Source organism: Mirounga leonina, unplaced genomic scaffold, assembly GCF_011800145.1.
Source record: "Mirounga leonina isolate KUSES-001 unplaced genomic scaffold, KU_Mleo_1.0 Mir_168, whole genome shotgun sequence".
Taxonomy (NCBI): Eukaryota; Metazoa; Chordata; class Mammalia; order Carnivora; family Phocidae; genus Mirounga; species Mirounga leonina.
In genome coordinates, this window is record NW_023270426.1 from 14,676,133 (window position 1) to 14,698,839 (window position 22,707).

At 35.4% G+C, this 22,707-nt stretch overlaps 1 protein-coding gene across 1 annotated transcript in view; it reads left to right on the top strand.

Annotated features, from left to right (window-relative positions):
• Nucleotides 1-22,707, top strand: part of ADAMTS19 (ADAM metallopeptidase with thrombospondin type 1 motif 19) — a 253,350-nt gene that overhangs the window by 124,523 nt on the left and 106,120 nt on the right. The window contains exons 9-10 of the mRNA XM_035014047.1: nucleotides 18,369-18,509; nucleotides 19,938-20,088. Coding sequence (XP_034869938.1) covers nucleotides 18,369-18,509; nucleotides 19,938-20,088 — 292 coding nt within the window. The remainder of the gene's footprint in view (nucleotides 1-18,368; nucleotides 18,510-19,937; nucleotides 20,089-22,707) is intronic.

A 22,707-nucleotide genomic window follows, 5' to 3' on the forward strand; every position in this document is an offset into this window, starting at 1 on the left:
ATTAACCTGAAGGAAAACCTGTTTGGGCTTCTAAACACTAAAGAGAAAATTTTGGCTTAGACTAGTATTCAGTCTGGTGCCAAACTGCCAATGGAATTCAAATCCATACAATAGGAGTTTTATCCATGGGGGCTATCCTAATAAATTAATCCTTCACTTTGATCTATTCAGTGGTCTTAAAATTTCTAGATACAAATCTGTAAAAAAAGAGTTCATCTAATGGCAGCCAGGGAGGGCACAGACCACACTCTGAGTAGCCCTGCCACATAATACTTATTCTAAGTTAGTGCTACATTGCAAGTCATGTTTGAGTTGGTAGAGAGCCCAGTATTTTTATTTGTAGCCTAAAAGGTGGTCTGTAATTGAATTGTATACATCTGTTCTCATATATTTGTGAAGTACTTTTAGCTGTCAATTCTGAGACACAATCCTTTGCCAATAATACAAGTTGTTTTTTTGTACAAGTAGTTAGTGGTGTTTTAGATTGTTTTGTTTTATATATATATATTTTACATATATATGTTATAACAAAAATGTCAATATATTATATGTATCATATATACATAATACATATATGCATATGTAATTTATATAACAAAAATATAAATACATACCATATATACATATCACATCCTTTTTTCTTTATGGTCATAAATAATTCAATCCTCTCTGTGAATTCCAACCAAAAGTAAAATAGCCTCTCATATTGGATAAGCTCTTACTAAAATTTATTGCCAGGTCTTAGATATTGTAAATATATAAGTTATCAGGGAAATAATAGTTTTAAAGATAATTGTTAGTAACGTAACCATATGAGTATTTTTCTGACCTTGCTAAATCTGGAGAGTTATTGAACAGCAAAACTACACTGACTTAGCACATCGAGACCAAAGACTCTTGCTCCCACCTGCAGAAGGTAGTAATATTAGCTTTATCTTAGAGAAGTTGATTGCCAAATATCACACAGCTAATTAAGTGCCCGCATGGATGCTCAGAGTCAAGCTGTCCAAACCAGAGTTCATGTTGTTAGTCTGTACTATGTCACAAATCCTGAAAGATACTTTTTTTCAAGAGACGGAGAGTGTGTGCGCTAGTGGGGAGGGGGAGGGACAGAGAGAATTTCAAGCAAACTGTATATCCTATATCCAGTGCAGAGCCTGTTGTCGGGCTCAATCTCACAACCCTGAGATCATGACCTGAGCCAAAATCATGTCAGTCTCTTAACCAACTGAGCCACCCAGTGGCCCCTGAAAGATATTTCTGAGTACCTTAACTTTACTCAGCTTACTTGTGGGCTAGCTCTGTATTATCTGTCCCTACCTTATCTCTTCAGCCATACCTCACACTACGCTCCCTCTTATTGTCAGCACTGCAGCCGCATTATTATCTCTTACTGATCATAATTCATATACCATATCAATAACCATTTCCTACAGGATGTGTTCTGTGTAGGTTAGTCTCTCTATTAAACACTTAATGGCACTATCTCTTTATAAATGTACATGCATTCATCATTCAAAGGCTGTAAGCTCCAAGAGGTAATGAACCATGCCCGTTTTTTATTATCGTGGGATTCCTAATGCATTTGCTAGTGCTTGGGACATACTAAGCATTCAGTAAATATGTATAAAATAAGTGAATGCTTTAATATAGTAATTTTCTTAGTAAAATATTCTTATGCATAGAATGTCAATGAAAATTTGTTAGAGAAAAGATGCTATATGCACAGAGTGTTTAGACTGTTTTTAAATATTGTATGAAACTTTTAAGAAGTTATCAGGTAAAGTTTTTTAAAAATAATGTTGTGTATTTGTAAATATACCCAAGACCACATGGAGTGAGCCTTTATTCCATTATGCAGATACAGAAATGACTCCCCACAACCTAGAAGTGCTTCCCCCCACATCTTCCTATCACAATAATTGGAAGCTCCATCCTTCTAATTGCTCAATCAAACACAGTGAAATTATCCTTAAGCCCTCTGTTTCTCAGTCTCCACATTCAATCCACCAATGTTGAAGCTGGCTTCATAATATATCCATATTCTGTTTATATCTCACTAATTCTACTGTTGCCATTCCAGACCAAACCACCATCGTCTCTCAGGTGGATTATTACTAACAGGGTTCCAGATGCATCAGCTTCTTTTCTGTAACTCAAAACACCCACTTCAAAGCCTTTGCCTTTCTTCTTCAGGTATCTGCTCAACTATCACCTTCTCAGTGAGACCTTTTTGTTAATATTTCTTAAAAATGTAGACATACCCACAGCCTCAGCTTATGACCCTCTGTCTTCTTTTATTTTTTTCATAAAATTTTTCCAATTCCAACTATATATTTGTCTGTCTATCAATCTATCTGTATGTGTATAGTGAATTCTTAACTCCTTAGTTCACTATAATATTCCCAGCATCCTAGAACAATAGTACTTGCATACTTGGCACAGTATGTACTCAAAAATGTATTTATTAAGTGAAGATAAATTTGTTATTTCTAAAAGTGTAGTTTGTATAACCTCCTGTGCTCTATTGAAGAGCTGAATATACAAATGTACTAATTGTCTGGCAGAAATGAAAAAGAATATTCTTTTTAAGGAACTTCATTTTTATATCTAAATAATATGTTGGCATTTCCTTTCATATTAAAAATTCACATGAGGATTCACATTAAGATTTGGATTGAGTGGAAGTTGAAAAGACATTAAAGTCTCCCATTCCCATTACAAATGCTCAAAAATCCCAAAAGGAGAATTTTTTATATAAATAGCCAGGATAAAGAGCCAGAAGGAGAAACTTACACATGCTAGAGAGGTAGGAATCTTTCCATATGAAAGAGCTGGAATTTCTCATTCACCGGGGGCTAAATCTTGGTCCTGGATGGAGGAGCTGAGGGTTGAATGCACTCTGGTAAATGGGAGCCGAAGTTTCATAGCCCCTTACATGGCAATGTGTATTTCCAGCCTGCTGGAAGCAAGTAGCTTGCTTCAGGACATGGAATGGAAAAAAAAAAATCCATCGAGATCACACAGATTGTAATTACAGAGCTTCAGAGCATAAATGGACACATTAACAAAACAGTTAAATAACCACAATCATAGTAGGAGATTTTTGTTGTTGTTGTTTTGTTTTTTATTTGTTTTTGTTTTTTATTTTTTTATTTTTTTAAAGATTTATTTATTTATTTGAGAGAGCGAGAATGAGAGAGAGAGAGAGAGTACATGAGAGTGGGGAGGGTTAGAGGGAGAAGCAGGCTCCTCGCCGAGCAGGGAGCCCAATGCGGGACTCGATCCAGGGACTCCAGGATCATGACCTGAGCCGAAGGCAGTTGCTTAACCAACTGAGCCACCCAGGCACCCCAATTTGTATTTGTTTTTTAAGTAGGTTCCATGCACAGGTGGAACCCAACATGGAGCCCAATATGGGGCTCGAATTTACAACCACAAGATCAAGAGTCAGTTACTTACCCAACTGAGGCACCCAGGGGCCCCAATAGTAGGAGGTTTTAACACAGCTCTCTTTAACTGTTAGATCAACTGAACAGAAAGATCTCTGTGGAAGAGAAAAGATTTGAACAACTAGAAAGATTGATATACTGGGCTAGATATAAAACTTGCAGCCAATTAATAAAGAAAACCTGCTCTTTCAAAACACCAGGTAAATATGAAGAATAAGGTATATTGTTATATTCTTTAATTCTAAACAAGTTTCCTAAATTAATATACAGATGAACTTTTCTTATCACAACACAATTAAGTTAAACAATAACAAAAAGAAAACTAAGAAATACATACATTAAGAAATTTATAAGCATACTTTTGAAAAACCCATAGATCAAAGAAGAAAGCATTAGGGAAACCAGAAAACATTCAGTTTTAAACAATAACAAATATACCACTTTGCATGTTTGTAGCATTGAAGATAAAGAAGCACATAGAGGAAAATTAGTAACTTTAAACATATATATAAAGATTAAATTATGAAATTAATGATCTTAAGTTTTCATATTAAGAGGTTAGAAAAATAACAAATTAAAAGGTATTAGAAGAGGGCGCCTGGGTGGCTCAGTTGGTTAAGCGACTGCCTTCGGCTCAGGTCATGATCCTGGAGTCCTGGGATCGAGTCCCGCATTGGGCTCCCTACTCGGCGGGGAGTCTGCTTCTCCCTCTGACCCTCTTCCCTCTCATGCTCTCTGTCTCTCATTCTCTCTGTCTCAAATAAATAAATAAAATCTTTAAAAAAAAAAAAGGTATTAGAAGAAAGAAACTGCAAAGAGTAGGAACTAATAAAATAGAAAAATGTGATGAAAATGAAAAATAAAGTCAAAATTAGATCTATGAAAATGCAAATAATATTAACAAATATAAAATTAATTAAGGAAAAAAAATGCACAATTCATCAGTATTAGAAATGAGAAAAGGTGGTATAACAGATACCAAAGGTATTAAAAAGATACTATGAAAATACACTGAATACTGTCATGACAAAAATTAAAAGCAGATGAAATGGGAAAATTCTAACAAAACATAATAGAAGGACATAAAGCCTTATAACCGTCTAAAGAAATTGTGTCAGCACATTAGAATCTTCCCAAAGAAAACACCAGTTCAGACATAGGAATAGGTTCAATGAATAAATAATGCTAATATTAATCTAATTTTTCTAGTAAATAAAGGAACCCCCTACAACTCCTTATTTGAGGCTAGTATTAATGTAATATAAAAATCAATAAGGGGGGCGCCTGGGTGGGCCAGTTAGTTAAGCGTCTGCCTTTGGCTCAGGTCATGATCCCAGGGTCCTGGGATGGAGACCTGCATCGCATCAGGCTCCCCGCTCTGTGGGGAGCCTGCTTCTCCTTTCCTCCCTCCTTCCCTCTCTCTCTTTCATGAATAAATAAATAAAATCTTAAAAAATTAAATCTTAAAAAATATAGAAAATAAAAATAAAAATCAATAAGAACAATTATAAGGAAGGAAAGCTACAGTCCTTTCTTATCTGAGAACGATGAAAAACACATTTTCAAAATAAAGCAACACTGTAAACAAAGTAATACAAGGGAATAAAGTTGGCTTTGTGTCAGGATAGCCAAGGTCATTTGTCATTTAAAAATCTTATTCCCCACGTTAATAGATTACAGGTAGAAACTATAGTATCTCAGTAGATGCCTAATAAAAAATCAACAAGATAAAATTTAATGATGTATATTTACCAAAATTGATGGGAAGCATTTTTTTTTTTTTTTAAGTAGGCCCAGGCTCAGCATGGAGCCAACACAGGGCTTGAATTCGCAACCCTGAGATAAACACCTGAGCTGAAATCAAGAGTCAGACACTTAACCAACTGAGCCACCCAGGCACCCCTGGGAAACATCATTCTTAATGGTGAAATATTAGAAACACTTCTACAAAATTGAGAAAATCACAAGGATCTTACTACATCCAAATATGTACTGGAGACACAAAACAAAGCATAGCAGAAAAATAAATAAGAGCTGTAGAAATGAAAATGGGAGAAACATACCTACTTTAATTTGCAAATGGCATGACTCCCTATAAAAACATGATGTAGAAGTAAAGTATGGAATTAATTTATGAATTTAGTAAGATTATTAAATATAAGATAAATACACAAAAATCAGTGGTCAGCACAAAAATACAAAATGCCATTAACAAAGAGAATACTATTTACTGTAGCAATAGAAAACACCAAGTACATAGGAATGAATCCAACAAAAAGTATTATTAAATTTTTTTGAATGTGTCAATGAAAATATACCATGTTTGTGGATAAATTTATTCTCTTCAGGTGTCAATTCTGCTGTAAATGATTTAGAGATTCATGGAAATTCCAATAAATAGACCACCATAGCTTCTTATATTGTGGTTGGCAAATGTTTTCAAAATTTGTATTTAAGTACAAATAGATAAAATAACCAAAACTTAAATGGAGAAGGAAGAGATGGCAATAGAGGCACAGAGAGAGAAAGATGAGGAGAATAATGTGGGAATCTTTCCCTAACAGAAATCAAGACCAATTTCAAAAGTACAGTACCTAAGACATTTTGACATTTATGCAAATATGGATAGATATGGACCAATAGAACAAAATACATAAACAGGTTTATGGCTACATGAAAACCTGATACCTGAGCAAGGTTTGGCAGATCAGTAGAGAAAGTTGACTTTTCAGAAAAATGTGATGATGCAGTTGGTTTACTACATATATAAAAATGAAATTGGATACCTTCAGATTACTCATAAAAGTCAATTCTGGATAAAATAAAGACTGATACATAACAGACAAGACTTTTAAGAGAAAATATATGACACTATCTTTAGGACTTCAGGATTGAAATGATTTCTAAAACAGTACATACTTTGTGTCTTCTTTTGAAGGCAGAAACACGATACCTGATAGAAAGATTTGACATGGATCTTAGAATTGATCAGATTGTTAAGACTTTTTATTTGTGTGATGGTTTCCCTTAATGCTTAAGTTGTATTAGACTACGTAACACATATACACACACACAAATATATATAATATGTGTAAATGTATATATTACACATACTTGTTTTCATGAAAATGTTTCATAATTTTAAAAGAAAATTAAAACTAGAAAGGAATGGCAAAATGAGCATTATTTGTATAACTGGAAAACTCAAGACAACCTACTAAAAAAAAAGCTCTATTAGAACAAGAGAATTTTTTTGGCCTGTTACAAAAGTATATGAAAATTTTTGCTTTTCAGTATATAAGCAGGAGCCACTTGGACACTATAAAGAAAGAAAAAAAATCCAATTATATTGAAGATAGCAAAAGATAAAATAACACAAAAATAAAAGAGATAAAATACCTAGGAAAATACTTACAAAGGAATGTACAAGACTTACAAAAAGAAGAATTTTTATCCACGCAGAGAGTCATAAAAGTGGTTTAAATAAATGGAAAGGCATTTTCGGGTTTGGGGTAGGAACAGTCAATATTATAAAATGACAATTATCTATATATAAATTTATTATGACCTGCCCAAAAATGCCAATATAATTTTCTTTCCTTTTTTTTTAATTAGAGATATCAGTTTTATATCCCATGTGGAAAAATCAATATAAGAAATTTGTTGTTAGAAAAAACAATGGGGAGGAGAAGGGTGAACTCTATCAGATACTAATACATTTCATAATAGATAAAGCAGTTTGTGTTGGTGCTTGACTAAAGAAATAAGTCAATGGAAGAGAGAGTAAAAAAAGTAAACTTATAAGTAGGAAAAGATGTAGAAATGTAGCATATAATAAAAGCTGCACTTATAATCAGTAGAAAGAAATGAATCATTCAGTCAAAAAAATAACAGGAATCTGGGGCGCCTGGGTGGCTCAATTGGTGAAGTGTCCAGCTCTTGATTTCGGTTCAGGTCATGATCTCAGGTCATGAAATTGAGCCCCGCATTGGGTTCCACGCTGGGCATGGAGCCTGCTTAAGATTATCTCTCTCCCTCTCCCTGTCTGCCTCTCCCACCTCCCCACAAACACTTGCACTCTCTCTCTCAAAAAAAAAAAAAAAAAAGTATACAAATACAACAGGAATCTGATTCTATACCTTATATATTATATCAGAACACACCAAAATGATTGTGTACATTGACATTTTTTGTTTTGTTAGCTTTTTTTTTGTTTTTCTGTCTTTAGGGAATGTCTGTCATTCTAGATAAAAAATCTAGAAATATTTAAGGAAAAGTCACATAAAATTAACAACTCAAATATCATTGCCAGGGAAGAAATACAATGGTCAGAAGATAAATCACAATCAGTGAGAGTATTTTCAAGATACATGACAAAGTAATATTTTCCTTAGTATAAATAGAGCTCATATATATCAATACAAAAAATGACAAAAGCCCCGTTAGAAAAAATGGCATCACACAGCTCATGGAGGTCTATCCATGGCTTTTATTTAAAACAAAACAAAACAAAACAAACACAAAACTTAGCATCATTCATAGAATGCCAGTTCAGACCACAGCAATTCTCCTTTCACCTATCAGATTACATAAATCTTATCCATATTTACTTCCACTGTAAGGACCATTTCCTTCCCTTGGCAAGAAAACTCCTGCCTTCCTCCCCATTTTCTCTTACTTTATTTCAGATCGTTTCGTCACAAAAGTACTCTATGGATAGTTAAATCTCTTAACATATGTTCTCATAGGCTCTCTGTAGTTTTCATTCCTAATTTTTTCACTGTTGTATGTTTACATTATTTGTATCATTATTTGATCTCTCGGTGTCTAATTAGATTGTGGTTCCTGAGGACAGGGGCTGTGTCTTGTTTTGTTTTGGTTTTTTGTTTCTGTTCTTTTTTTGTGGCTGTTGTTATTTAACATTGTCTAACACCCTTCTATGTGCTCAATAAAGAGCTATTAAATGATATTTTGTTAACAGTGTGAGTATAAAGCGTTGGAATGTGTGGGGAAACAGATATTCTTATACATTTTTGAGAGGAGTATAAAGTGCCGCACTATTTTTGGAGGCCATGTGGGCAATAGTTCTCCAAATTTAGAGGACTGCTTGTGCCTACATTTTCAGCTCCTTTTGCCAGCTTTGAGTATAACACGTTTTAAATTCTAATTTAATTTGTATTTGTGTTTCTCTGCTTACTAGAATAGTTGAACATCTCACGTTTTTCTCAGTAGCTAAAGTTGGTCCCATTACTTAAAAAACATGCAGCCAATAAAAATGATCCTAAAGACTTGAGAATGGTCATTGTTTTACATTAATAAAACAATACTTATTTTTTGGCCGTTAGCATCTGGTGGCTCAGTACTTTCTTTTCCTATACATAGAAAATGCCCTTTTAAGGTATGTTATATTTTGAAATAGTCCAAGGGTCCTAAAGTTGTGGACAAAACTGTTTGTCTTGAGATTGGTCTATGACACAGTTTTGTAATTTGATTTTAGCACATTTATGAGGACTTGTAACTGTCAAGAAAATAAAAAAGCTCTAGCAGAGTTCTGTATTTTGATAAGTTAAAAGAAAGTGCATTAAGCATATATAATTTATTTACTGATGAAGACTTTCATATGGTAATTAGATTGCTCACTTTGCAATCTAATACATAAGGGGATAAAATTACATAAGTGAGGGGAAATTATAAATCACGTCATTATAAAAACACAGAACATTTTTTGATATGGCCAAAAAAATGCTTATGTGTTTTTGGATTTTGTTTCACTTGTTGAACCAGGGGAAAAGACTGGTCTATATTAACTGAACTTTGGCGTGGAGCCCCGGCTTTTCCACAAAATTGGCAATTCAGGAGTTTGTTCAGAACTGGGATAATGAGGCAATAAATATGCAAAGTTAGCTCCTTGAAGGCAATAAATATTTGGGGCACCTGCTAAAGTTTTAAGTATTGCTAGCATACCAAGAATGCAGATGTCTTGTGAACTAACAAGCCTTTGAAATCAATGACATTTGCTTACATAATCTGCTGGAAATTTTGCCTGGAATAGAACCAAGGGTAGGACCAGACCTGCTTCTTCAGATATCTGCATTTCTGTTACTGGCATCAGCTGTCAGTTCTTCAGTTGAGACATCTGAAACATCTTTAACTCTTTCTCCCCTTAATTCCTCTCATAATCAGTTGCCAAATTTTACTCATTTTTCTTTTTTTCATTTTAATTTTTTTTAATTTTTTAAAATTTTTATTTATTTTTTTATTATGTTATGTTAATCACCATACATTACATCATTAGTTTTTGATGTAGTGTTCCATGATTCATTGTTTGTGTATAACACCCAGTGCTCCATGCAGCATGTGTCCTCCTTAATACCCATCACCAGGCTAACCCATCCCCCCAATCTCATCTGTCTGTTACTTCTGTCATTCTTCCAGGCTTGGACTATTGCAATACCTGCTTCTTTGGTCTTTACGCTGTAACACTTTATCTTTCGGATCTGTCTCACCCATTAGTTCAGAAATCTTTATTGCCCTTTTCCTCCTAATAAGTGAACTCCAAATTTTTTTTTAAAGATTTTATTTATTTTTGACAGAGAGAGAGAGAGAGAGTGTACAAGCAGGGGAAACAGCAGGCAGAGGGAGAGGGAGAAGCAGGCTCCCCCCTCAGCAGGGAGCCCAATGCGGGGCTCCATCCCAGGACCCTGGGATCATGACCTGAGCCGAAGGCAGACTTTTAATGACTGAGCCACCCAGGCGCCCCAGGTGAACTCCAAATTACTTAGCCTTAGATTCATGAGTTTTATAGTGGTCCCTGCCTACCTTTCTCACTGTATAATCCACTTCTCTATTTCATGAATGCAAACAATCCATAATTTTCAAACTTTGTCTTTCTTAATGCTTTTTTCTTATTTCAACTCCCAGTCCCACTGATTTATATCTCTTGCAATTTTACTTATCTGTTAATGGCCAAGGCAAAAGCTATCACTTTTCTGAAATTAGACCTAAAAGTCTGGCTGGAAAAATATTTCCTTATTTAGCTCCTTTGTACTGTTTATTGTAAATACCACTTAATTTCTAATATATACTGATTTGTACTGATATTTACAAACTGCTACACACAAATCTTACTGAACAGCAGTCTCTTTGAAAACAGACTTACTGTCTGATACATTTTCTTCTCCCACAGCACAATGTTGAGTGCATTGTACGTTAAATGTGTTTGAATGAGTAAGCATTTGTTGTACAAATGCTCATCTCTTGGGCAGTCCTCTTGAAATTCAAAGTAGAGGATAGCTGAGTTCCAGAAGTAGAAATGAGGAATTAGTTTGGGTCAAGGAATGCAGTTGCCTTAACTGAGAGAAAAAAAAATGTGTAGTTTTATAACTATATAAATATAAATATGGCAAGATATTTTTGGTACCTGATGATATTTTGTATTCTTATATAAAATTAACTATTAGGAAATGCAATACTTACATTATGTATCAGTTATGATGAATCTACCTTGAAGTCTGGGTACAGGCTTATCCAACATTTCATGTGAGTTCTGAAGTCAGGGACTTGGAAAGGTCAAATCCAGCACTTCAGCTAGTTAGATTATTTAATCTAAAATTCTGCTAATTCAGTAAGAAGCTAGCATATGCCCCAGGAGACATGCTGTCAAACCTAAATTTGCCTAATCTCTCTCAGCTTGCCAGAAGAGTACTTTTCAGAAGGGAGTAAAAATTTTGCTTTTCATTCTACATTGATTTGCATCTACGATAAGAAAGAAGATATATTCTAAAGGTTAGTAGACAAACAGGAAAAAGTAAATGAGAAGTGAAGATAAAGGCATTACATCATAATCTAGGACTATTAGGATGGGAATGCAGTAGCTAATAACAAATTGCTGTAATAGTAAAAAATAAATAAATAAATATACCCTTACTCACCCCTAGAAATCCATTGCTCCTTAAAATGTTCAAATTTAATTATTCTTTAATTAATGTTCCTTGACCCACTAAAATTGTTAATGGCCACATGTAACTACATTGTGCTCTTTTACCACATTGTACTCTTTAGGATTCCCTGTAGCCAAAGTCACAAGTATCTTCCTGAGGTACACATGCCTTGGTTAAGATTAGAAACTACTCAGTGGGCAGGTGCTAGGGAAAACATATTAGAGCAATAGACTTGGGCTTGAATTCTTGTCATGCCAGCTACTCAGTGAATAAACTTGAGGCAAGTCAATGTGTCTGTACTAATTTTCTTCATCCCTACAATTTGGATAAGTTTTCCTTTCAAGGTTCATTGTTTGATTGTTCATGCTTTAATTGCATGGCATAGTGGTTGACACATAATACAGAGAGCATGAATAATAATAATAATTAGTAGTAGTGTATTTGTTTTTATGAAAAGCTGTAATGTAAAAAGGAGATCTTCAATTTCCATTGGCCATATATGTCTCTCTTCATTCAAGGAACTGAATTCACATCCTTCAGAATTCTTACTGGATTGGCAGGAAGGGAGCTTATTATAGAGACCCTTATAGACCACTAACACAGCTTTTGCATTTGATACTTTATTTAGACAGTGATACCAGTTAGAGTAATAAGTAGTTTGTCCAAGTTAATAATCATAATGGGCCTTCAGCCAGTATAGATGTGGCAGTGTTCCCACAACAGACTCTCTCCAAATGTAGGTTTGGATGTCAGAGTGAGTAGGTGGAAGAGGGGAAAAAAATCACCCAGCTAATGAAGGGTCTTATAAGAATTGGCTTTCTGTTTGCATTTCTCTAACGTATCTTGGCAAATGTGTGGTCCAGAGTCAGGCAAGCAACCTTCCTTGAGCAGATCCTCTACAGACTTTTCAGGCTTATAACTTCTCTAAGTCAGGAAGAGGCCACATTAGTTTCAACTTGCTGTCAAATTTACAGAATATTTAGTTGCTTCTCTGATTCTCGATCACTTGGTAAGTCTGTAGACATTTATTTAATGTTAAGAATTCTTGTTGTCCAAGCACTTAAATTCTAGATGGCAAGAGCTTATATGTATTACTTAAAATTTGCCAGAAAAAGAAGGTAGTTCTGATATGTATACCTGCCATATATTGGAAAGCCACCAAAGTTAACAATCATGGGAAATATATGCTAGAATTTACTGAAGAATCCTTTATATAGGAATAAGGTCTTAAAATTTGGGTTGCATTTGTAAATATAGATAATATGGGGAAAGCATTTTGATAAGAAGGGATTGTGCAAAAAGATAGGCAGAATTAACTGTTCCAATAAAAATTAGGTTGAAGTCAGTTTACAGATCACTTGAAAAATAAGATAAAAGCTTGGGTATTTGTCCTATAGATCATGGCTTACAAATTTTGAGTAAGCATCATCAGAAAACAAGTTAAAATATAGTTTCTTGGGCCTTATCTCTAGATAGTCTCTTCCAATCCACTGTGGCAGGACCCAGGACTCTGCATTTTAACTAACCCAACATCAGCATGCCCTAGGATTTTGACGTACATGGTTCATTATTCACATTTTCAGTATCACTGCTTGTCAAGGAATATTGAAATATTTGCAAGGTGGGGTGGCACCTGGATGGCTCAGTCAGTTCAGCATCCAACTCTTGGTTTCAGCTAGGGTCGTGATCTCAGGGTCATGAGATTGAGCCTTTCCTCAGGCTCAGCACTCAGCAGGGAGTCTTCTTGAGATTCTCTCTCTCCCTCTCCTTCTACCCTCCCACCCTGTTCTCTCTCTCTCTCTCAAAAAAAAAAATTGTCTAGGAAACTAGTTTTTTGTATTAATGTATTCATAACAAGCTAAAGTAATTAAAGCATGGTTTAATAAAGCAAAAAGTTAACAGGCATGAGGTTAGTCAGACAGACGTTATGAGAGTCCAGAAGTGAGGAGAATTAACTCTTGTCCTGGTTGATATAACTAGTTGTGGAAAGGGCGGGATAGGTGGGAGAGCTTTAAGGAATATAGAACTAATAGAATCCAGGCATGAGTTCGCTTCCTAAGAGCAAAGAATAGTGTGTCCTAACCCCAGTAGATGGTAAACCCCTTGAGGGTAGGAAGTGGATCTTACTAATTTTTATGACCCCAGCTCAGTACAGCATCCAGCACACAGTGCATTCTCAACAAGTGTTTGTTCAGTTCCTAGATAAACCTGTCTTATAATGTACAGCAAAGTCGAAAGGAATCTCACTTTCAGTACCTCTACTTATTATTTTTTTTTATTTTTGACACCATGGCTGACTTGCTTTACCTTGCCTTTTGACTTCCAATAGAAGTTCATATTTAATTGTTTTATGAAAACTGAAATTTAAGTGATTAAAATTACTTAAAATCTAAAAAGTAATAAACATATTTTGATTTTTTTCCCATGAGCAGTGAACTTATATCAATCACATCAGATGCAGCCACAGAATTGTATGAAATTGTCATTTCATGGAAACATAATACATTTCCACTTAGACATTGTGACAGTTTGTTTCTTTTTTTAAAATAAAATTTTCCATATAATATATGGCTTTTAGTGGGAAATAATACACCATGACAAAATATTTAATATAGTTAGCACAAAAAAGTTTACTCTTCTAAAGAACTACTGTTTACAAATCTGATCCTTTCCGAATTATGCAAAATTTGTGAGTGAATTCATAAATGTTCTCCTCTCTAACTCTTTAAACATCAAAAGGGACCATCTTCAAAATCCAAATGTTTCTCCAGCTTTCCGCAGGATATCACAAAACTTCCTGGCAGTGACTTTTAAACAAGTTGAGAAGTTTTATAAGATAAAAATATTTTTTCAGTTGACTTGACAACCATGTACAATGTTAGTGGAGAGTTTATTTGCCCAAGGCTCTTTGTCAAAATGAATTTAAACTGAGATTATTAAAATGTAGCTCAGTTGCACAGTATGAGGAGAGGTGTTGCTAATGTCTTACTTCAAGAATGTTTTCCGTACAATGCATGGGACTTGGTTTTAGAACTATATATTTGGAGGTGTATTTCTGCTATCAGAGAAGAGACATTTAAAATTATTCAGGAAACAAAAAAAAAATCATATGCATAAATGGAGAGTTTTGATCCACTCTGGTTTGGTTGTTTAGAGATCTCTCTGCTTGACCTTTGGACTGCCTGGCTCTGAGTCCCAACTCCACCATTAACCTCTACCCATTCCTCATGTATAGAATAGAAGTCATGATAATAGAAACATGATGGGGATATTGTGAGGATCAAGTGATATCATCATTGTTAATGATTAATACAGTGACTGGTGCAGATAAAGGTTCACAGTTTGTTTTATTTCAAATCTGTAGAATCAGAACTAAGCTATGTTTCCTGACAGTTCCAGATGTGTGGTTGAAAGAAAAAAAAAAAAAAGCCCCATCCCAATTTAATGATAATCTTTTCTGTTACAAGTTAAATAGCTTTAGGAAAATTGAACTAATGGTAAACAATGCTTGAATCATCAGATCTCTCCATGGCTAGAGCTAATTTCTTACATGAGAATCAGGATCCCAAAAGGAAAATGATCATCTGGATGAGAAGTTGTAATCTTCCCAATTTGGAAAATCACATTACACTACTTTGGGAAAATCTCCAAATTGCTAAATCTTGGAAACAAAACCTCTCCTTCTCTCAAATGGACATATTGTTTAAGAAGTTTTATTGTTTCTGAAAAAGATCAGTTGCTTTCAGAAGTAATAGCATTTGTGTATGGTTTGACAGACTGTACCACCACAGATGGAAGAGCTGAGCATGTTCCACAGGGCAAGTGGCTGTTGATGAAACAGGGTCACCCAGCAACGTGTGTTGCTGCCAGAATTCCTCCCTTGTGGAGGTGAGACAGTGATCCTGGCAAGGACTGCGTCCAAACCGTACTATTAGAAATGCATGAAGGCATTTTATTCAATTTTGTGAGATTCTGCCTTATTTGCAATTTCTTTTTTTTTTAAAGATTTTATTTATTTATCTGACAGAGAGAGCACAAGTAGGCAGAGTGGCAGGCAGAGGGAGAGGGAGAAGCAGGCTGAGCAGAGAGCCTGACACGGGGCTCGATCCCAGGACCCTGGGATCACAACCTGAGCCAAAGGCAGATGCTTAACTGACTGAGCCACCCAGGCACCCCAGCAATTTCTTTTCTTAATTTAACATCAAAGCAAAGTAAATTCTTGCCGTTATTCTTTACTTGGTTTTTCCTTAAAGTCCACAACTTCCCCAAAGCAACTTCTACAAATAACAGCAAATTTCACATAATGATGTTTATCTTTTTGTGCTTTTTGACAAGCTAGAATGATGAGGTTTCTCTGACTTCTTGCCCCCATTAAAAGAATCATTATATATATATTCCATTATATATATATTCCAGGCACTGTGCAGGCATTTTACATCATCCTCATGTAATTTTCCTAACAACCAGTTGGGAAAGTATATTTCATAAATGAGGAAACCGAGGCACATTTCTTTATTATTATTTACTTGTCTCTAGTCCCATGAATAAGGGGGCGGGAGATACAGAATTCACATGTCTTTCAACTTCAACATCTTTCACCGCACCTCCCAGTAACTAAACTGGTCCATACCTACTCCACATCACCTCTTACTTTTCCTCTTTATTATTAAAGTATGAAAAACATTTATCTTCCTAATCTGTCAGTCATCCTATTAATGTGTGTTGATACAGACCTTAAAGACATTAATTAGAATAGGAGTGAAAAATATGATTCAACATAGAGCTGAATTTTTCTAACATGAAAATATGGAAAATGATATTCAGTCATATATTTTCAGTTATATTTAGACCAGAATTTTTGGAGTCTTCAAAAGTTAGCAAACAGTGATTTCCTCATTCATTATTTTTAACTCAGAAGTTAATTACTTATTCCAGCCATATTTTCTTCTTTCAAAACATGTTAAATATAACAATTTTGATTCAAAGTTTTAATTCATCTCAATGAAAAAGTAATTTGATCATCATGAAAATTTTTATTTTGATTTGAGAACACATACGTAGTCTAGTTGTGATTTCCCTTAGCAGCTTCCACACAATTCTTTTATTAACACTTTAAAATATAATGTAGATATTTTAGCTATTTGTTATTTTTACTATAAAGGACTACTTTATTATCTAGATCATACAGAATGAGAAAAGGGAACCCTTGACTATCCTGCCATCATTTCAAACTTGGCCTGTACAAAATCAAACCTTTCCTCCTCCTGTGTCTTCACTATTAACCTTCACTATGAGAATTCAGTGTGGATTATATGAACGTTTTCCTGCAATAGAAGTGATTCTACATGGTGACTTGATTCAGCATTTAAGTAGTTTATAGAGTATGATTCCAGTATGCCATGATCTTAGAGAGATGAGCAAGTTCCTATCCTCAAGAAGTTGCAGCATTAACCAGAAGTTAAAATGGATAATGCAATGTAGAAAATGCTGTAACAGTGTTGTCTGCAGAATCCGATGTTAGGACAGAGTACACATACATAAGATGGAAGTTAGTCAAAGACATTGAAGGAGAGACACTTTGGACAGGGCAGGAGAGGGAATGGAATTCGTAGATGCCAAATGTATCACGGCCAGTCACATGATTCTAGAGGCAGCCACCTAGCTACAGACTTCACCACTTTCCACTCTCTCACTGTAGAACCTTGGGAAAGTTATTTCTCATCAGCAAAAATGGGGTTTTAATAGTCCCTACCTCGTAGAGTCTTTAATTCAAGCTTATAAACCCATTTGTATGGTGTGTGACACACAGAAAATGCTAAATGACAATTAATTGTAAAAGAATAAGAAAGAACATACTGTTTGCGACACGAGAAATCATTTACTGAAAAGAAAATGCAGTAAAGGATTTGGAAGAAGATAAAGAGACTTTGTACCATGTTAGAGAGCTGGGAAGTGCCATAGGGGTAATGCGGAAGGTAATGGCAATGGGTTGTGTTTTAAATTAACTTCACTGGGACAGAGTAGAAGAAAAAGAGAGAATGTTGGTAAAGATTAGAGCCCCGGAGCCCAATAACGCCGTAATAATTGTTGAGACTAAATACTTTATAATCCTTTTTAATAGTAACAAAGGAATTGAAAGGAGGTGACAGATGAGAGAAATATTTGGGAAGTAGAACTGGCAGGACTTGCCCTCTCACACGGAGTAAATAAAATAGCCTGGGGGGATGATGATCTGAGAGAAGGGATAAATGACCTGAAGATTCTTGATTTGGCAGACTGGGTGGCCAGCAAAGGCACAAAGAAGAGAGTGAAGGAAAAATAGAATATAGGAATAAGTAGAGGTTTGAAAGAGAAAATAGTGAGAGCAGTTTTTCCACATACTGAATTTAACATTCTCCTAGTACATCCATTTGGAGATAAGTCAGATTTTTAAATAGAGTTTCAACTTAAAGCAACAGCTTCAAGATTCACTAGAAAAAATAAAGATGGCCAGGAATGGGAAGGTTTCCCAGGGACAGTTTTTGTTATATGATGAGTGGAAGAAGGCAGTCTAATGAAGCAGATGGGGAAAATAATAGTTTTAATGTGGTTTCAGATTTGATAGAAGGTATGAATAAAGGATCTCCAGGCAAGAACAAGAATTTTGTATGGTTGAATAGAAGCTTAACTATTTCTATGTGTTTCATATATACTACTCTGAAAAATTTATCTACAGATCATTTTGATAAAGGTGACTAAATATGTTATTTACCAGATAGATTGGGAAAATGTTTTTTACTAAATAAAAATATTTACCTTTAACAAAATAACAAAATTTTAAAAAATAAATCAATCTGAAACCTGGTTTTATTTTTGACCTTTTAAACCAATTCATCTCCCATTATTTTAAGTATTTATCTGTTATTTTATTGCCATTAAAAAAGTTAAAACATACTTATCTAATGTAATTTTTTATTTTAATTATATTCTGAATCAGCATGGGCATTAATCATGACAATGACCACCCATCATGTGCTGATGGTCTTCATATCATGTCTGGTGAATGGATTAAAGGACAAAATCTTGGTGATGTTTCATGGTCCCGATGTAGCAAGGAAGATTTGGAAAGATTTCTAAGGTACTGAGGTCATTTACTATTGTTGTATTGTCAATGTTTACCTGTGCCTGCTTCTGCTACCAACCAGGGAAGGTGGCACGGTAGAGTGGAGAGGACACCAGATTAAGGATCAAGGCAGTCGGTTCCAATGCTGGCTCTCCCACTGACTCATAGTGTGATTTGGAACATATTATTTAACCCATCTGCTTCTTAGTTTCCACATTTTCTTATAAAAGAATGAGCAAGATGATTTGTAAGATTGGAAAATTATCTGTCACAGTATTTAATTGCCTCTTCAAAATTTCCCCGTGGAAACATTCTCATTGCTCATCACTCAGCACATCCGTTATCACAAAGAACCTCTTTAACACAAGCTCCACTCTTCCATTGTGATACTTCTAAACTCTGAATTTTTTTCATTAATACATCGTTGTCACCATTATAATAGTCCTCATTCTCGTCTTTGCCACTTTCAACAGCGGGAGCAGTTTCTCTCTTGTTGGAAAAAGAAATGAAAAATACTATTTTGTTTTATTTTTCATTTTAAAGCCCTTGTTATTTACTTATCCCTTTGGTATTAAAGGAGCAGCTGAAATAGTACATGATATACAAAGTGAGTGAGAGATGTTTCAAGTATGCACAAGTCTCACGAAGGTAGAGAGGAGCACCTAGCTAGCTAAGTTCACTATACAGATAAATTTTATTCAGGTTTCCATACCATTTCAATTGGCAAGCCTGTTTTTTCTGTTCAATGAATATGAAAATCCACCAAAATACAGTGTTTTCTACCATACCATACCTCTGGTGTGAGCTATGTGCAGTACATTCTGTGAATGATGTAGAGAACAGTATGCAGAGCCTGTAATACCTAATGTCACCACCTCCCTGCAACAGTAACCCTTGAGTAGTTCCTAAGGAACATGCGTGATATTGTATGGCCTTCACAAGAATCAGATGCATGATAAAATTAAATGTCACCTCGTAAATGGAAGTTGTCTTACAATGTCAAATACTAAAATATCGGTACTATTAATACTCACTTGACAGAGCCTTCCATATATTCTCTCAGCCCCCAAATATAATTGATTTCTTACCTTTACACATTATTTTTGGGCAAGTTACGCTCCTAGTCTGAGCTTCTTCATCTTATAAGTGTGTATAATAATAATCACCTTACCGTGTTATGTAGATTAGCGGAAAGACCTATGAAAGACCTTTATAATCCAAAACATTCTGTTAACTTGAATATTATTATTATTAGGATTACCTTATATAGTTGTATATAAATGATTCTCATATAGGGGATGATTTCTATGGATATTCAGTAGAACTTATAAATCAAAGTAAGAACATATATTTAACATTATAAAAATGTTTCCTGTTGCTATGCTAATTACAACAAGTTTTTACATGAAATTCAAAATTTTACACACATCTGCATTTTGCCAGGTCAAAGGCAAGTAACTGCTTGCTACAGACAAACCCCCAGAGTGTCAATTCCGTGATGGTTCCCTCCAAGTTGCCAGGGATGACATACACCGCTGACGAGCAATGTCAGATTCTCTTTGGGCCATTGGCTTCCTTTTGTCAAGAGATGCAGGTAAGGGTTGTGTCCAGATGCGATTTTTTTAAGTGTATGTTCACATTCATTGTTTAGAAGCATTGATTGGAGGTGGGAAAGGTAACTTTATTTCAGAGTTTGTGGCTCTTTTGAGAGCACCCCAATCTTGGAAAGAGAGATTTTCTAAGAAAAGGTAATTGCATTTTTTCCCCTAGCACTTTTGGAAGTGATAGAAATAAGGAGTGGACATGTAATCTAAGTCAGGAAGGAATGACCCAATAATTTCAATTTCAAAAATGGGCACTGATGTCAAGGAAGTATTTATATTGTGCCAGCTCAGTGCTTCTATTTTAAATCTCTTACTTTCTTACATGGTAGGTAACCGGGTGAAAATATAGTGGAAAAGATACATGGGGGCACCTGGGTGGCTCAGTTGGTTGGGCGACTGCCTTCGGCTCGGGTCATGATCCTGGAGTCCCAGGATCGAGTCCCGCATCGGGCTCCCTGCTCGGCAGGGAGTCTGCTTCTCCCGCTGACCCTCCTCCCTCTCATTCTCTCTGTCTCAAATAAATAAATAAAATCTTTAAAAGAAAAAAAAAGATACATGAACATGTAATTGGAGAGGAAGAATTATATCTTTTAACCCTGAAAATAAAGTGTTAAAAATATGTTCTACCAGAACAAAAACTAGAGAGTACATTTTTAAATAGTTGAACTACAGGAAAGGGGTAAATATATGATGGTAAACTTTGTAATATCTATATATTAATACGCAAATGGTCACTAATTATTCAGAGAGGCAAATGGTATCAGTCTAGAAAATATGAAGTCTGAAAGATTGAGCAAAATGACCTTCTTAATTGATATAAGAATTTTAGCTCTTCTTACTTTCCCTTCTTTCTTTTCTTTTTTCTTTTGGCTGCCCATCCCCTACTTGCCCATCTATTCCCACCTATTCCCAACACACACACACACACACACACTTTGTATTGCAGGAATAAACTGATAGTCATGCTTAGAGTTAGTTGGTAGCTGTATTTCATTCTACCTAAGTTTCTATGATTGCCTCAAAGGACTTTGGCTTTGTTGAAGATAATGCTGTTTTGAAGTACTAGCAGCATAATTAAAATCCATTATAAGTAAAAAAGCATACGGCTTTTCTCTTCTTTGTGGTTCTTATCCAAGGAGTTTTTTACTTACCATTTTCTTCTTATCCATTTCCCACACTGGTGGGTAAGCTCCAGGAGGGCAGAGAGCATTTCTCCAGCATCTAGCCCAGCGGCTGGCACATGGTAGGCATTCAGTGAGCGTTTGACTTAAGATTAATATAAGTGAATGTATGAAGGAGTTGGAGCTGCCTTAAATGTGACATGTCAAAAAATGTGTAGACTATAGAATCCATCTGGCAATAGTGGAGCTCAAAAGGAACTGTTGGCAGGGTGGCTGGGTCGCTCAGTCAGTTAAGCAACTGATCTTGGTTTTGGCTCAGGTCCTGATCTGAGGTTGTGAGATCGAGCCCTGCGTCAGGATCCATGCTCAGTGTGGAGTCTGCTTGAGATTCTCTCTCTCTGCCCCTCCTCTCTCTCTCTCTCTCTCTCTCTCTCTCTCTCTCACACACACACACAGGCATAAATCTTTAAAAAAAAAAAAAAAAGGGAACTGCTGGTGTAGGTGTGTGATTGTGAGCTGGTTCCCAAGGGTTTGTATGTGGCAAAGTTATAGGTCCTTGAGACTTAGTCTCAGGTGTGATGATTCAATAGTAGGCAACTTGGCTCTGTACAATCTGCCCCTGATACCTCCCTGACCTTCTTGTTCACTGTTCTCATTCTGGGCCTTCAGACAATCAAAAAAGTGGGTTATAGTCTTCTTTCTTAAATCTTCATGGCAAAACGAGTGTTTTGAGGTACATTTCCGCGTGCTGAGATTAGCATTGTTTTGGAAAACAGACTAGGCTCTTTCTGCTCCCCATTGTAGTATTATGTGGGAGGTAGTTTCAGTTCACGCGATATAGAGAATTGATAGTGCTGATAAATGTAAAATTTTCATGTTTTAGAAGGCACCCCAAGTGTTAGAAAAACTCTGCAAATGATCAACTGCAAACATGATTTTGGTAAATTTTAGATTATTTTTCACAAGCATTGTATTTAAGAGCTTTTAGAAATTATTTTATATTGCGGTTAGTTAAATCATACTAATACCATTCTACAATATTTTGAACTCTCAAAAAATGCCTCATAGTACATTAATTATATTTGTGATCTAATTTGATTCCTATAGATATTATATGCCATAGTTATTACTTGGCCCTGTTTTACAACAAATTTTACAAACAAAATTTGAGGCCTGTAGAAGTTAAATAACTGTTAAGTTCTTATACCCATCAGGAGGGAGGGTTAGGTGCAGATCCAAACAATGCAGTACATTTTGACCACTGTGCTTTACTGCCTCTTAGGGAACTCAAACTTCTTTAAGGGTTAAAATCATAGATCAGATCCCAGGGTGCCTGTGGTTCAGTCGGTTCAGTGTCTGACTCTTGATTTCAGCTCAGGTCATCATCTCAGGATCATGAGACTAAGCCCCACATTGGGCTCTGCACTGAGCATGGAGCCTGCTTAAGATTGTCTCTCTCCCTCTTCTTCTGCCCTTCCCTGACACCCC